The 15,295-nt window shown below is 40.1% G+C and overlaps 1 protein-coding gene across 2 annotated transcripts in view; it reads left to right on the top strand.

Moving 5' to 3' along the window:
• The window catches only part of GRTP1 (growth hormone regulated TBC protein 1), a 122,711-nt gene that overhangs the window by 80,208 nt on the left and 27,208 nt on the right, over positions 1 to 15,295 (top strand). For both annotated transcript variants that reach the window (XM_073614550.1, XM_073614551.1), the window contains exon 7: positions 14,853 to 15,025. In XM_073614550.1, the coding sequence (XP_073470651.1) occupies positions 14,853 to 15,025 (173 nt within the window). The remainder of the gene's footprint in view (positions 1 to 14,852; positions 15,026 to 15,295) is intronic.

Below are 15,295 nucleotides of genomic sequence, written 5' to 3'. Positions count from 1 at the left end.
CTTGGTAAAACCTTGGGAGCTGTACCTGGACCCTACGCTGTGCGTGTTCATTTTGGGAATTTGTGCGACGCATTGAGTTAGCTGCAAGGTGCTATACAGCTCCAGGGTTATGGTCCATTATCATAGAAACCAGTCTGTGAAGACCCCCCCTCTTAGGGAATATGTGACAGGTGAAGCTTAAACTTTATATACAGTGCAGCATCGTGGTCCAGTAAAACAGGGTCACCCTGTATCTTTGACCGCTACTTTAAAATCGAGGCTATGTTTGAAATGCATTCACTTGACAGTGCAAAATTTTCAGACTTGGCACTAAGATTCAACCACTTAGATCCCAGTCTCGGGTGGATGACCAGGTATTACATCACACCACTGGTGCAAAAGTATAAGCAAGATATGGTGAAAAATACTCCTGCGCTTATGCGATCATTTGCTGTAAGAAAAAGGTAGTATTGTAGTCAGTGGTAGGACTGGAGGAGATGATGGAGCGTGTCCCGCTGCCTTAACTGACCAGGGGTGGTCTGGAAAGGACTGTTTGGTAGGAGATGGATGGAAGGCGCGTGATCAGACGCTTGCATCAAGAAATGTATGGTTTATTCAATTTGCTTATCCCTAGGCAGCAAGACGCTTTGTGTCCAGGCATCAGCTACCTCAAGGACACCTCCTCCCTCCTTCTCCCCCCCCCCTTCTACTGCCAGGATCATACGGCTCTCCACCCTAAAGGATCTCTACAGGTTGCAGCTGCTTCTACATACTTCTCCTGAGACAGGCAAATCTGACAGCCAAACACCACCGCAAAAAGAAAATACAATCCATTTACATTCCTATTTCATCTATAGAACACCTGGACGTGGACTGGTATGGAACTGGGAAAAATCAATTATCCATCACAGGACATACCCTCCTACTAGCCACACCACCTCTCCCCATGTACACATGTCGGCCTACTGGCCCACACAGACTGTGCTCCCGTTCTCCTGGCTCTGATGAAGAGGTTATCCTCGAAACGCGTCAGCCTTTTTTTAAATACCTGCCTCAATATGGGCACACCCCAATTTTAACTTCCTAGTACTTATTTTGTTACCTGTTTTTATTAATATAATGTAGTATTTGTATGATTTTTTTATCTATATGACTATATGTCTGTACTCTTATACATGAATAAACCATACATTTCTTGATGCAAGCGTCTGATCACGCGCCTTCCATCCATCAACTACCAAACAATCACACCACTGGTCAGACATTTTCTTTCACATGCTTCTGCCTTGAGCCCTTATAAGGTACTCAGATGCTTCCTCCCACTATTTCGCTGGAGCAAGACCCGGTATTAACACTGGTCTCAACATGCGATTTTAGCACTATTTTAGGCATGCAACAAGCTTCCTACTTGACAGAAGTAGCACATATGTCACAATTATTCAGAACGATCATCACCTTAATACAGACATCTTTGTTCAGGGCTCAGAAATGCCCCACCTTTTTTCACACTCCCATTTCTCAACTGGAATTGCCGGTCCCAGGGGACGCAGGATTGGAAGGGAATGAAGAGGATGTTGAGGCAGTGTTGGAGAAAGCTGCTGAAGATTTCTCTCCCCCACATTGCCACTGTATTGAAGAGGTAACTTCAACTCAACCAGGCATTATAAAAATTGACTCTCCTCCATCACACCATGCTCCCTTGGATAAGAGACCTAGAAAAACTTTCAAAGCATTCCTTGTTCATGAATAGATAGAATATGTGGTTTCTAATGATTAGTTCACTCCTAAAAGGATTTTCACTCCTCCCAAAAATATTTGCTGAACTCCATCTAGTGGAAAAAGTTTGCAAAGAAAAGGGTTATTCCTTTGGGTGATGATGTGGCTTCTATCCTAAATCCACATCTCATTGTACCTGTTGAAGATGTTCTCTCTTTCACTGATTCCGCTGATAGAATATTTTATACTTTTTTTTTATTGACACATAGAACAAGTGCAGCAGCTACAGGATATTGTTTGTACAGAATACACATGCAAACATTCAGTGTAGATGGAAATCTATAAACCGTGGAGAAATTAAGGCTTACAAATAGAGTATCATTCGATACTCAACTCTAAACTTGGGTCTTGAACCCCTGATGTTTCTTGGGCCCTGTCTGTTTTACCTAGTTGTTGCCCACTCTTTGTATTCAATGCTGGGGGGACATCCCATCTTGTTTGAATACGTTGCCTGTGTCCTGAACTGTACAATTTAAAATGAGAGGAATTTAGACCTGCAATGCAGAGTAACCAGGAGAGTTTGGTGATGGCCCTTGTCCTGTGCTGTACTCCATGATTTGGAATTTACAGTCGAAGTCGAAGTTTCTCTTTTTGTATTTAGCTTTTGCAGGAAGGTTTAATAAATGTGGATGTTTCATTACATTAGTAATGTACAGTGATTTTTTTTATTCATTTATTTTTAAGCTTTGCAAGATATGGAAGGTTGACCTGCCTACGGAGCTAAGTGTCATTCTGTGGTGAAAGTTTCAAAATGAAGGAGAAAATCTTGTTCCTATAGAGAAACTGTTTATTCCTCCACATTTAAAGAGTTGATTGTGAGTGTGAAACTCTAGCTAACTTTTTTTTTTCTTTTTTTATGCTGGATAATTGTTGCCATTTATGACACCAATTGGTCTCTTACTTTTTATCCCAGTAACGGAGGTCACTGAGCAAGGAAGTACAGGGGTTGGACAAAAATATGGAAACACCACATGATTTGCAGGTGTAAAAGTGCTCACGTGTTTCACATTGAAAGTGGAAGTGATAAAACGTGGGACTGTAGGCGGGATAAACTCCAAACATACAAAGAACACTAGACACACCAAACTGGATTAACCGCTTGCCGAATGGCACAGGCAGGCGAATTGCCGTCATGGTATGTCGGTACCATAGATGGCCACTAGGGGGCGCGTGCGCGCCGCCTGCACACCCACGGAGCCGATGCAAGTGCCCAGCGGTCTCGATCGCCACCGGGCTCCCGCAATCGCTCGGGGCACACGGAGAACCAGGAGCTGTGTGTGTAAACACAGTTTCTGGTTCTCTAAGGGGAGAACTGACAGATCCTCTGTTCATACAGAGTATGAAGATCCCTGCACAGTCCACATCCCCCTTCAGTTAGAACACTTCCTAGGACACACATTAACCCGTTCACTGCCCCCTAGTGTTAACCCCTTCACTGCCAGTGACATTTTTACAGTAATCAATGCATTTTTAATCGCACTGATCGCTGTATTAATGCCAATGGTCTCAAAAATGTGTCAAAATTGTCTGACGTGTCCGCCATAATGTTGCAGTCACAAAAAAATTCACTGATCGCCACCATTGCTAGTAAAAAAAAAATATTAATAAAAATGCCATAAAACTATCTCCTATTTTGTAGACGCTATGACTTTTGCGCGAACAAATCTATATACGCTTATTGCAATTTTTTATTTTTTTTTTAACCAAAAATATGTAGAAGAATACGTTATATATTTTTGGGGGATTTTTATTATAGCAAAAAGTAAAAAATAATGCGTTTTTTTTTTTTTTTTTTTTCAAAATTGTCGCTCTTTTTTTGTTTATAGCGCAAAAAATAAAAACCGCAGAGGTGATCAAATACCACCAAAAGTAAGCTTTTTGTGGTGAAAAAAGGACGTTGATTTTGTTTGGGAGCTACATCGCATGACCGCGCAATTGTCCGTTAAAGCGACGCAGTGCTGAATCGCAAAAAGTGCTCTGGTCTTTGGCCAGCCAAATGGTAGCGGTTAATAACTGCTACAAACCTTTCATTATTTTTCACAAGTATTAACAATACACCATAAATCTTTTAATCTATCCCCCCCCCCCCACTTAAATAAGTACACATGAGTACATGACAAGTTAAAAGAAAAAAAAAAAAAAGGAACATTTTGTCAGGTTTTATTCCTGTTTTTCTGTAACAAATTGTTGTTACAATATGGTGGTTGTCATTTGGTTACAACACTGCTATTGTGTGATAGATATATTTCTCTTGTAAACAGAATATTGGAAATCCAGAAAGTGGAAACAGAATATTTTCATTTTTAGAAATAATTTTGTCAAAACCAATAAATTACGAAAATGACCTTTTCTGTAAATGTTATCTTGTCCTTGAGTTTGTCACATAGCTTGAGCAACTTGTAGACAGTCAGCTTATCACAGTGTTCTGTGCAAGAAGTACTTCATTTATCACATGCTCTTCTCTCAAAGTTTTTTTTTTTCCAGTTAAGGAAAAGTGGGAATAAAAATTCATGCATTTTAGAGGTCATTTTCTACATTGCTGAATCACTGTATTAGTAATTACAGTTCCATAGAATTCATTGAAAGTAACAAGATAAAATGTTATTTTATCTGTTTAGAAATACATGTTTTGTGACGTGGTCTGCTTGCCAGCCTAGAGAGGTGTTAACGCTTTCAATGTTACACATATCATATATATGATAGCCGGGAGTTAATATAATATATACTGTATGTGAACCTTGTAAAATATATATATATATATATATATATATATATATATATATATTGTAGGGGATCAGAGGAGTTGACAGCAGGCTCAGAGACAGTCCAGTAAAATAAAAGTGGCTTTATTCAGCAAAATGGCAAAAAATAAACATAAGACAAAACAGACTTGTCTTGTCACACGGTTGTGCACACAAGTACAGCTCACAATTCAGCAGCACACAGGCTTACAGGTAGTAGTTCATGGCTCCAATCAGAGCTACAGTCTGTGGTTAAGCTCACCCTGCAGGTACACCATCCAGCAATGGACCTTTTCACACAGCATGCTGCTGTGTGTCTCTCTCTCCTACTCAAACAGCTCCTCTCTGACACTTTCAGCCCAACTGACAATAAGCAGGTCTGAAGGGTAAGTACCTGCCTTCTTTGATTAACCCCTTCTTAACCCTGCCCCAGGCTGACCCTCTACATATATATCTATACCGTATCTCACAAAAGTGAGTACACCCCTCACATTTTTTTAAATATTTTATTATCTTTTGATGTGACAACGGTGAAGAAATGACACTTTGCTACAATGTAAAGTAGTGAGTGTACAGCTTGTATAACAGTGTAAATTTGCTGAGTACACCCCTAAGTGAAAATGTCCAAATTAGCCATTTTCCCTCCCTGGTGTCATGTGACTCGTTCGTGTTACAAGGTCTCAGTGTGAATGGGGAGCAGGTGTTTAAATTTGGTGTTATCGCTCTCACTCTCTCATACTGGTCACTGGAAGTTCAACAGGGCAACTCATGCCTTAGAACTCTCTGAGCATCTGAAAAAAAGAATTGTTGCTCTACATAAAGATGGCCTAGGCTATAAGAAGATTGCCAAGACCTTGAAACTGAACTGCAGCATGGTTGCCAAGACCATAACAGGACAGGTTCCACTCAGAACAGCCTTCACCATGGCCAACCAAAGAAGTTGAGTGCACGTACTCGGCGTCATATCCAGAGGTTGTCTTTGGGAAACAGACGTCTGAGTACTGCCAGCATTGCTGCAGAGGTTGAAGGGGTGGGGGGTCAGCCTGTCAGTGCTCAGAATATACGCTGCACACTGCATCAAATTTGGTCTGCATGGCTGTCCTTCCAGAGCTGATGCACAAGAAAGCCCGCAAACAGTTTGAAGACAAGCAGACTAAGGACATGGATTACTGGAACCATGTCCTGTGGTCTGATGAGACCAAGATAAACTTATTTGGTTCAGATAGTGTCAAGCGTGTGTGGCGGCAACCAGGTGAGGAGTACAAAGGCAAGTGTGTCTTGTCTACAGTCAAGCATGGTGGTGGGAGTGTCATGGTCCGGTGCTGCATGAGTGCTGCCAGCACTGGGGAGCTACAGTTCATTGGGGGAACCATGAATGCCAACATGTGCTGTGACATACTGAAAGCAAAGCATGATCCCCTTCCTTCGGAGACTGGGCTGCTGGGAAGTATTCCAACATAGTAACGACCCCAAACACACCTCCAAGACGACCACTGCCTTGCTAAAGAAGCTGAGGGTAAAGGTGATGGACTGGCCAAGCATGTCTTTAGACCTAAACCCTATTGAGCATCTGTGGGGCATATTCAAATGAAAGGTGGAGGAGCACAAGGTCTCTAACATCCACCAGCTCTGTGATGTCATCATGGAGGAGTGGAAGAGGACTCCACTGGCAACCTGTGAAACTCTGAACTCCATGCCCAAGAGGGTTAAGGCAGTGCTGGAAAATAATGGTGGCCACACAAAATATTGACACTTTGGGCCCAATTTGGACATTTTCACTTAGGGGTGTACTCACTTTTGTTGCCAGCGGTTTAGACATTAATGGCTGCGTGTTGCGTTATGAGGGGACAGCAAATTTACACAGTTAACCACTAGCCACCGTCATTATACTGCAGCAGGTCAGCTTGTTCCCGCAAATCGCCGTAGCTGTACGTTGGCCCTTTAAACAGCTAAAGCAGGCGCGTGTGCTCCCGCTGCATGGCAGAGGGGACCAGATATCCTCCGGCCACGTGCGATCGCAAGGCACACACATCCCTGTTCTGGCAGGAGAGGAGAGACAGATAGTCTGTTCCTACTAATTAGGAACAGCGATCTGTCTCCTCCTCTAGTCAGCTACATCCCCCCACAGTTACATCACCCCAGTTAGAGTTAGAAACACACATGATGGAACACATTAAATCCCTTGATCGCCCCCTAGGGTTAACCCCTTCCATACCAGTGACATTTACACAGTAATCTGTGCATTTTTATAGCACTGATCGCTGTATAAATGTCAATGGTCCCAAAAATGTTTGAAAAGTGTCCGATCTGTCCGCCGCAATGTCGCAGTCTTGCTAAAAATCGCAGATCGCTGCCATCACTAGCATAAAAAATAAATAATAATAAAAATGTATAAATGCGTAAATCTATTTTGTAGATGCTATAACTTTTGCGCAAACCAATCAATATACGCTTATTGCACTTTTTTATTTTTTTACCAAAAATATGTAGAAGAATGAATATATATTGGTCTAAACTGTTGAATTTTTTTTACATTTTTATATATTTTTTTGGCTATCTATTATAGCAAAAAGTATAAAATATTGTTTTTTTTTTTTGTTTTTCAAAATTGCCCCTTTTTTTTGTTTATAGCGCAAAAAAACAAGACTACAGAGGTGATCAAATGGCACCAAAAGAAAGCTATATTTGTGGGGAAAAAAAAAGGACGTCAATTTTGTTTGGTACAGCGGCGCGTGACGGCACAATTGTCGGTTAAATCAACGCAGTACTGTATCGTAAAAAATGGCCTGGTCATTAAGGGGCAAAATCTTCCGGGGCTGAAGTGGTTAAACAAGCTGTACACTCACTACTTTTCGTTGTAGCAAAGTGTTATTTCTTCAGTGTTGTCACATGAAATGATATAATAAAATATTTACAAAAATGTGAGAGGTGTACTCACTTTTGTGAGATTCTGTGTGTGTATATATATATATATATATATATATATATATATATATATATATATATATATATATATATAATACTGGTAGGGCTTTTTGCAAGGACATGTGAGAAAATACATTCCTCCATCGGCACAGAGTGTGTGAATATTAAGGTAAAAACCTTCAGCCTTTAGAACCACTTTAACCCTTTTGGACCCCTATTTTTTTTCTTTTTTTTTTTTTCTTTTGTAACCCTCCCCTCCCTTTTCTTATGTTCGGTTCATGCTAGCTAAAGATGTGTCACAGTCACTGGTTCCTACCATCTTGTATCTTGCTCCTAGATTTTGGGAAGATTTGTCCAGGACTGGCCTTAATGCATGCACTTGATATCAAAACCACATGAGATGTGGAGACTCTCTCACTGTACTCTTGCATTTATTTTGGATTTGCAATAAACATAGACCCTTCTGGACGAAGCTGAGTGAAATCATCAAAATGACCAACAATCCACAATAACGTTTCTCTACCTCTCCATATATTTGAGTTATGTGTGACCTTCAGCTTTCTGTAATGTTACTTCCAAAATTGTTCTCATTTCTTGACATTTTGTATTAGCCTGCTGATAATGTGGAGCTCATTGCCCTAGACAAAAGGTTGCTCTATTAGATAGAGCCTGCTAGTTAGGCCTGACTCTCTCTTGTCTTTTATGTACTCTGGTTGTAATGATCAGGCCATTGATCACTTTGGAAGGTGCATCCTTTTGTTGACATCTATTTGTTATTGTTTTTGTTTTTGCATAATGTTTAAAACTCTGCACTAAAAATTATTGAAAGAGAAAATTACCGACAATCTTGGTGTTAACTTGGCTGCCTTTTCCCCTCCACCATTCGGTCTCCAGAAACAGGTACACGTGCTCCCTTAAAGTTCACCTTCATAAATATTAGACATGAAAAATCGTACAGCTTCCCTAAAATATAGAGCACAAGCTTCTCTTGACTTTAACTCCCTCTGCACTTGTACACATCCCTCACCTTGCCCATTCTGTTCACCTACCAACACACCTACACTTTTTTTTTTTTTTTTTTTCCTCTCCCTTTCTATCCCTGTTTTATTGCCTCTCCCCTATCCTGCTTAATGTCCCTTTTTTCTATTTCTTCTTCCATATAGTCCCTGTTATACTCTTGATTTCTGTTTTTTAATACGAAGGACTGAACAGTCCATTAGTATTTTGTGCAATTGTTGGATCCAGAAAGGTATGCATACTGTGCTGGCAATCTACATCTAATTTGATGTATCTGGCAGAACTTTCAGCAAGTGATCTCTATATCTGTCCATTGTAATATGTTGATACACAATATTATAAACATATATACTTTGGCTTTATCCATGTCCTTTAGTAAAAAATGAAAATAAAGTATATTTAAAAAAAAATGTGACACTTGATCGGCTTTAATCTTTGGCTTAACCCTGACTTTACTAAACCCTAAAAATCTATCATCATGCAGCTTACCAATCAGATGTGGTGGCTCTATCAGTTTTCCTTTTCCTTGGCTTCCCACCTCTGTTTTCGACCGGTGATCTGGCCAGTAACACACCTCCTGTATTAGGGTGCCTACACTCTGGAGGAATTAGCACAGGAAGCACAGCAGACAGTCAGTCTGGGGGGGGGGGTGTGCTCGCTATATCAAATCTTTTACTACTGTTCGGGCTTAGGTTGACAAGCTTTTGTTAGCATCATAATGGATATTGTGATCACATAAGTCCATATGTACGCAAAACCTGCTTGACGTGGGGTAAACTGCACACCTGTCACTGATTTCTGAAAGATTTAATCACACACATAGGTTGGACTTGATGGACTTGTGTCTTTTTTTTCAACCTCACCTACTATGTAACTATGTAACTATCTCCATGACCTCAGAGCCGTGTCAAACTGATGCCATTGACACAAACCCAGAGCTTGTCTACACTGGCGCTAAAGGTCTTTTCAGCTACAGGTTTAATGCTCAGAAGTTGCTGTCTTTCTCTTTCTCTAAGCTATACTGTGGTGCTGTAGAAGCACTATTGGTCCCTACACTCCACACAGACAAGGTGAAGGAATAGTGAGTCCTCTGGAGTTGCATCATTGCAGTAAATCTAAAAACAATAAAGGTTATACATGCATATTTAGAAAAACTTGGAACCATAGGCGCTATCTACTGTATTTAGGAGCAGCTGGAGTGTATTTAATTATAGAGTTGTCATATACTATAGTTTACGTATAATATAATTTTCCCATATTCAAACTGAAGTGTGCTCTAATATGGCCTCTAAGCAATATTCTATCATTTTTTTACTAATTGTTTTTTCATGTGCAACTTCACTACAAAGTGACACAACTGGATATCTATTTTTCCTTGAATTATCCGTGAAGTTTATAATTAGAATGAGCATGCAGATTTAATATATAATCAACACACAAAATTTGAGCAGAGAGCTTGGGACTTTCTCAGTAGCAGTATTTTAAAAGCTTGGGAACAGGAAGTTCCAGGGGAACTTGTGATCAGAGATGGAGGAGGAGCATAGAGAGAGGTTTGGTGTACTATGTAGGTAGGTTGTGTCCCCTTTTTTAGGTTTGGGTAGACTGTACCTTTTTATATTTTTTTCTGATGACCATTTTAATTGGCTACAGGAACAGGATTGTACGTGTGGATATTCATATATTATTGTGCATAGAGGAAGAAGTTAAGAAATGAGTTCATGCTTGTAGGCTTGTGAGGTGAAAAGCTACATTAAGTATACTAGTCTTGACCTTTGGGTATATGTCATTAACAAGAAGGGTGCAAGCAAGAGGAAATTAGGAATTTAAAGATTAGCATTGTATTTCAGGGCACTACTGATCTGCAGATTGCAGTAAGTAGATTACTAGTATTAGTAAGTAAGTGAAGGTCTTATTTTTTGTAGCATGTTTCCTAAGCCCCAAGTAACATAGAGCAAGGTCACATGTTGATTGCAGTAATAAGCACATTAATGGAAAAGAAGGTTTCGTTGCAGAGTGCTGTTTAGAGAGAATTTAGATCCCTTGCACCATACGGAGTGATATGGGTTTACTCTTTAAGATGGTAGAAGAGCATTGATTTTACCCAAAGTGCAGTAACACATTTAAAAAAACTGTATACTGTATTCTTTTCAAGTAAAATATTGTATTTGCATTGGCTAATTGCACCTTACATATTATTCTTTGTGACAGGTTATTGAATAAATCTGATACATGCTGGACCATACTACTAATATGTAGTTTATCATAACAAACTGTATTAAAAACAGTTGGGGCAGTTAAACCAAGCTTATAGTTTTGCATATTTGCAGATATTTTCTGTTGTATTATATGCATCAAATCCTGCTGCTCATAATGCAGTGTGCACAAACCCAATAATTTTGTGTTCATTATTAACTAATAATGGGCTAACTGGTGGCTTATGCATTAAGGTAGTTATGTAGGCCGATTTGTTTCCAAGTCTGCTAGCCCTTTGGGATTTTAGCTATTTCTAAAAATAAAAGGAGACCATATTGTGATAACCTTGTGAAACAGTCATAAAGTACAAGGGCACTCACTTGGAGAACATAGTTTATAGCAGATAAACATGGACCCTGGGCATATCCTCTCTTCAATTAGAATTGTCATGGGAATCGTGTGCCAGATGCAGTTAACAATTCTTGATGTATGCTATGCAGATAGCATTTCTGTTTTCAGACTATTTCTGGCAAAACCATCTTTATTTTTTTGTTTAAAGTTACCAGGAATCAAATGTGCAAATCCCATTTTACTTTATCTACACTGACCTGTGACAAGACAAAGGTGGCAGGATGAAGCCTTTTCCTGAACATCTCCTAATCTGATTTGGTTTACTAGTAGAAGATAAAAATGAATTACTTGAGGTTCCTTGAGGGCACTAGAAACATTTGTCAACTCCTGTCACACAATTCAGAAGGGAAAGATTATATTATACTATATAAAATTGTTAATGGTGCCTTTTACAAGTTCATGTTGTCAAGCTTTAAAAAGAAATGCAGGATATACTGTGCTAAAATGTGTTCATAAAAAAAAAAAAAAAAATAGTTAAAAGGTAGGTTGATCTAAAATGCCCCATTTGATTTAGCATAGCTATGTGTTCCTTAGTAACATTCTCATACTGGAATATACAGTGTAGGATGAATTAACTTCCATGCATTTGCTCGGGGGTTAGTCATGTGAAAAATTAAGTACACCCCATGGAAATAGTTGACTTTTTCAACATATTTGAACAGGCAATATGTAGGAATCAAAAAATGCCTGTAGATAAAGATGATATACTTGAATAAGAACACAAGAAAAACTGGCATTACACAGAGTTGAAGTCTTTACAATATAGCAGTAAGTGGAAACTATACTGTATACCACATCGCACATATTTGATAATGGTCTGTGTCCTTTCCACAGTCTATATGCCAAGTATAATCTCCCACAAGCTATGCACTTTTATTACTTGCAACTATGAAATGCCATTAGGGCACAGACCAGAGTAGACATTTGGGTAATGTCACCTACGCCTATATTTAATTATTTGTCAGAGGTGGAAGTATACAAGGGTTTTATATCCAGGTGCCAATACATGTTGCTCATTTTCTGAAGGACTTTCCTTCTAGAGCTGAGTACAGATGGGAGCAAGATGTGGAATCCTTTGAGGAGCAGTGGGAGGAAACCCTGCAGGCTGTACTGTTGTGTTCCCTTAATGTCACCCTGCTGCTCTCACAGCTATATATTCTTCTCAGGGTTCACCTTACCCCTGTGAGGTTATTTAAAATGGGGATGAGAGAGGACCCTGTGTGTACCAGGTGCTCAAGAAAACACGGTTACTTAAAGGGGTTGTAAACCCTCACGGTTTTTCACCCCAATGCATTCTATAGCCAGGGCTCTATTTCAGGCCCGTTAACTGATTCTTGGACACTGGAAGTCAAATGACCCTCCCTCGTGAAAGGAGTGGGTAGTACAAATTGGCAACACACTACGCCTAGAAAAATACATTTTCCAACACAGAGGGTGCCCAGGTAAATACCAAATGGTGTGGTCTCCCTGGCTAGACACGCCAGGGTTATCCCCAGTAGATTTAATTCTAAACATACTTTTGTGATGTAATTGGTGCCTTGTGTACTTGGGTATAGTCTGTATGAATGGTGATAGTGCTAGCATAACAGGCTGTACTGCTGTTAGAATGGATTTGAAACTTTAGGATGATGTGACACTACTGAACTCTGCATTTGCTGTAATCATGCATGTTGTTATCTCTATGGATGGACATGTTTGTATCTTGTTTTCTATTATCATTAAACTTTTTTGAGATGGGGGGGGGGCACAGGAAAAAGTTGCCCTTTCAATTCAATAAAATATCAGTAGATGTAATGGTGTAGTATGGAAAAAGTAAGTATACCCTTGGCATCAGAAACTGATGTTACTCCCAAAATAGAAATGACTGCCCACCTGTCTCTGACATTAATTAGGTGAAATCTTTTGACCATTGCATGTTAAATTCCATAAAAAATGTTGTGGGTTTTCCTGCATGAACTGCCCTGTTTCAAAATCTCCCTTCAGTGAGAATTAAAAGAGGGAGGGGGTGCAAAGGTGACAAGTGGATGGAGGGCTCTAGAGAGGTGCAAATGTGAGCAGTGGGTGGAGAGAGGCACACTGACCACCAGTTTACTAGGGGCACATAGACCACGATTGAAAAGGGGGTAAACTAATCACCATTGTAAGCGGGCATATTGAAAAAAGTAATTTTGTACACAGTTCTGACCCCCACATTCTATTTGCTATTTAGTGCTGACCTCTTAACTCTGTTGTATGTTTAACAATAAAGGGGGCGAACTAACTGCTATACTCCTGGCTGGGGTTTAATTATTGTGCCATGTTGGGGACTAAATATTGTGCCATTCTGGGTATTCATTTTTATGCCATATGGGGGTTAATTATTGTGCAGTGCTGGGGGTTAATTGTTGGTTTGCCATGCTAAGGGGTTAACATCGTTCTAAAGACTTACGGTTTACCTTAATGCATTCTCTGCATTAAAGGAGAGCTCCACCCAAAAGGGGAAGTGCCGTTTGTTTGCACCCTCCACTGCCACATTTGGCACTTTTGGGGGGGGGCGGGTACCTGGTTTTAACAGGTACCTGCTCCCACTTCCAGGTCAGACCGCTGCGGCAATTTATGGGGAAGTTTGGCCCCTCCTTCCTCCCACAGCCTTCTGGGATACGTGGAGTTCCCAGAAGACTGTGGGAACATTCACAAAGTGCAGTGCAACTCGCGCATTGGGCAGGTCCGGCGCCTGCACAAGATGTCGATTGAAGAGTCAGCTTGGATGCTGACATCGCTGCATCCCTGGACAGGTAAGTGTCCTTATATTAAAATTCAGCAGCTACATTATTTGTAGCTGCTGAGTTTAAATTTTTGGGGGGAAGTCTAGAGCTCCACTTTAAAGTAAAAAACCTACTCTGTGCACCAGCCCACTGCCCCCTCCCTTTTTTCCCTTATACTTACCTGAACCCGATCTTGATCCAGCACCGCGCACAAGATCTTGCCTCATGCATGGTGAAGGGGTCCTGCGTGGCTCCAAAACGTTGCACCTTGTCTTTTGTGAAGTGATCATTCGTCAATAAAAGATTTAGACGTATTTGATGATATGTGGTGTGCTTGTGAATATGTCCATTTGATCTCTTGGCTCTCTGCCTCATAGGCTTAGACATCAGCGGGAGCCATTGGCAACCACTGCAACATTCCACAAGAGCTGACTTTCTGGAGTTGCTCTGACTTAACCATTACGATTTGGTGCTTGTCAAAGCCGCTCAAATCCTTACACTTGCCCAATTTTTCTGCTTTCACACATCAGCTTCAGGAACATGTGCACTTGCTGCCTAAAATTACACCACCTCCTTCAGGTGCTTTTGTAATAAGATGATCAATACTTTGGCAGTGTTTCTCCTGTGTATTTAGAGGTTTGTCTGAAGCTCCACTGTACCTGCAGTAATCTTAGGTCAGATCCAGATGTTCATGTTTTCAAGGTTTCCACATCTATTGACAGTCTTGCACACCATGGATTGTTTCCTCAATTGAAAATCATAGTAAGTCGGGGAAATGCTCTGATCCTCTTAGAAATGCACAGTTTTTTGTCTGACGTTTTCTGGCCTGAATCATTTCCAGAAAAATATTGTGAGGAGCACTAGAAATTTGGAGTTGTGAGATAATTTTAGAACATGTCTGTAACCTTTGTTACCCTTATAATGTACTTGGGCTGTCCTTGGATTCATATAGAATTGCAGTGGGACTTCTGATATTCATAAACTTTAGCATGGATGGTATGTTAAATGTATAATTTAGACTCCTTTGTTATTTTCTATATTAATGGATTTTATTTCATTTCACTAGACTATTACAGCCCTGAAATGATTGGTCTTAAAATAGACCAGGAAGTACTGGGAGATCTTGTAAGGTTGAAGATCCCAGCTGTGGCTGATTTAATGGAGAAACATGGAGTGATGTGGACTCTTGTGGTCTCCCGTTGGTTTATTTGCTTGTTTATAGACATCCTTCCAGTAGAGGTAAGTCAGCTTAGTGTTCCATGGTCTTATGATTCTTGGCTAATATTCTCCCCTTTTTTATGTCACTGACCTACACAAAATAGCCCAATCAAAAACTTGAATTGCACAGATTCCACCTAGACCTGGAGTCTGCTGGTTATAATAGCTACAAAATAATAACTCACATCACCCAATTCAATATAAAAATCTTCTTCTTCTTCTTCTTCTTCTTCTTCTTCTTCTTCTTCTTCTTCTTCTCTTCTTCTTCTTCTTCTTCTTCTTCTTCTTCTT

This window comes from Aquarana catesbeiana, linkage group LG02 (assembly GCF_042186555.1).
Source record: "Aquarana catesbeiana isolate 2022-GZ linkage group LG02, ASM4218655v1, whole genome shotgun sequence".
Lineage (NCBI taxonomy): Eukaryota > Metazoa > Chordata > Amphibia > Anura > Ranidae > Aquarana > Aquarana catesbeiana.
This window is presented reverse-complemented; position numbering and strand designations above follow the sequence as displayed.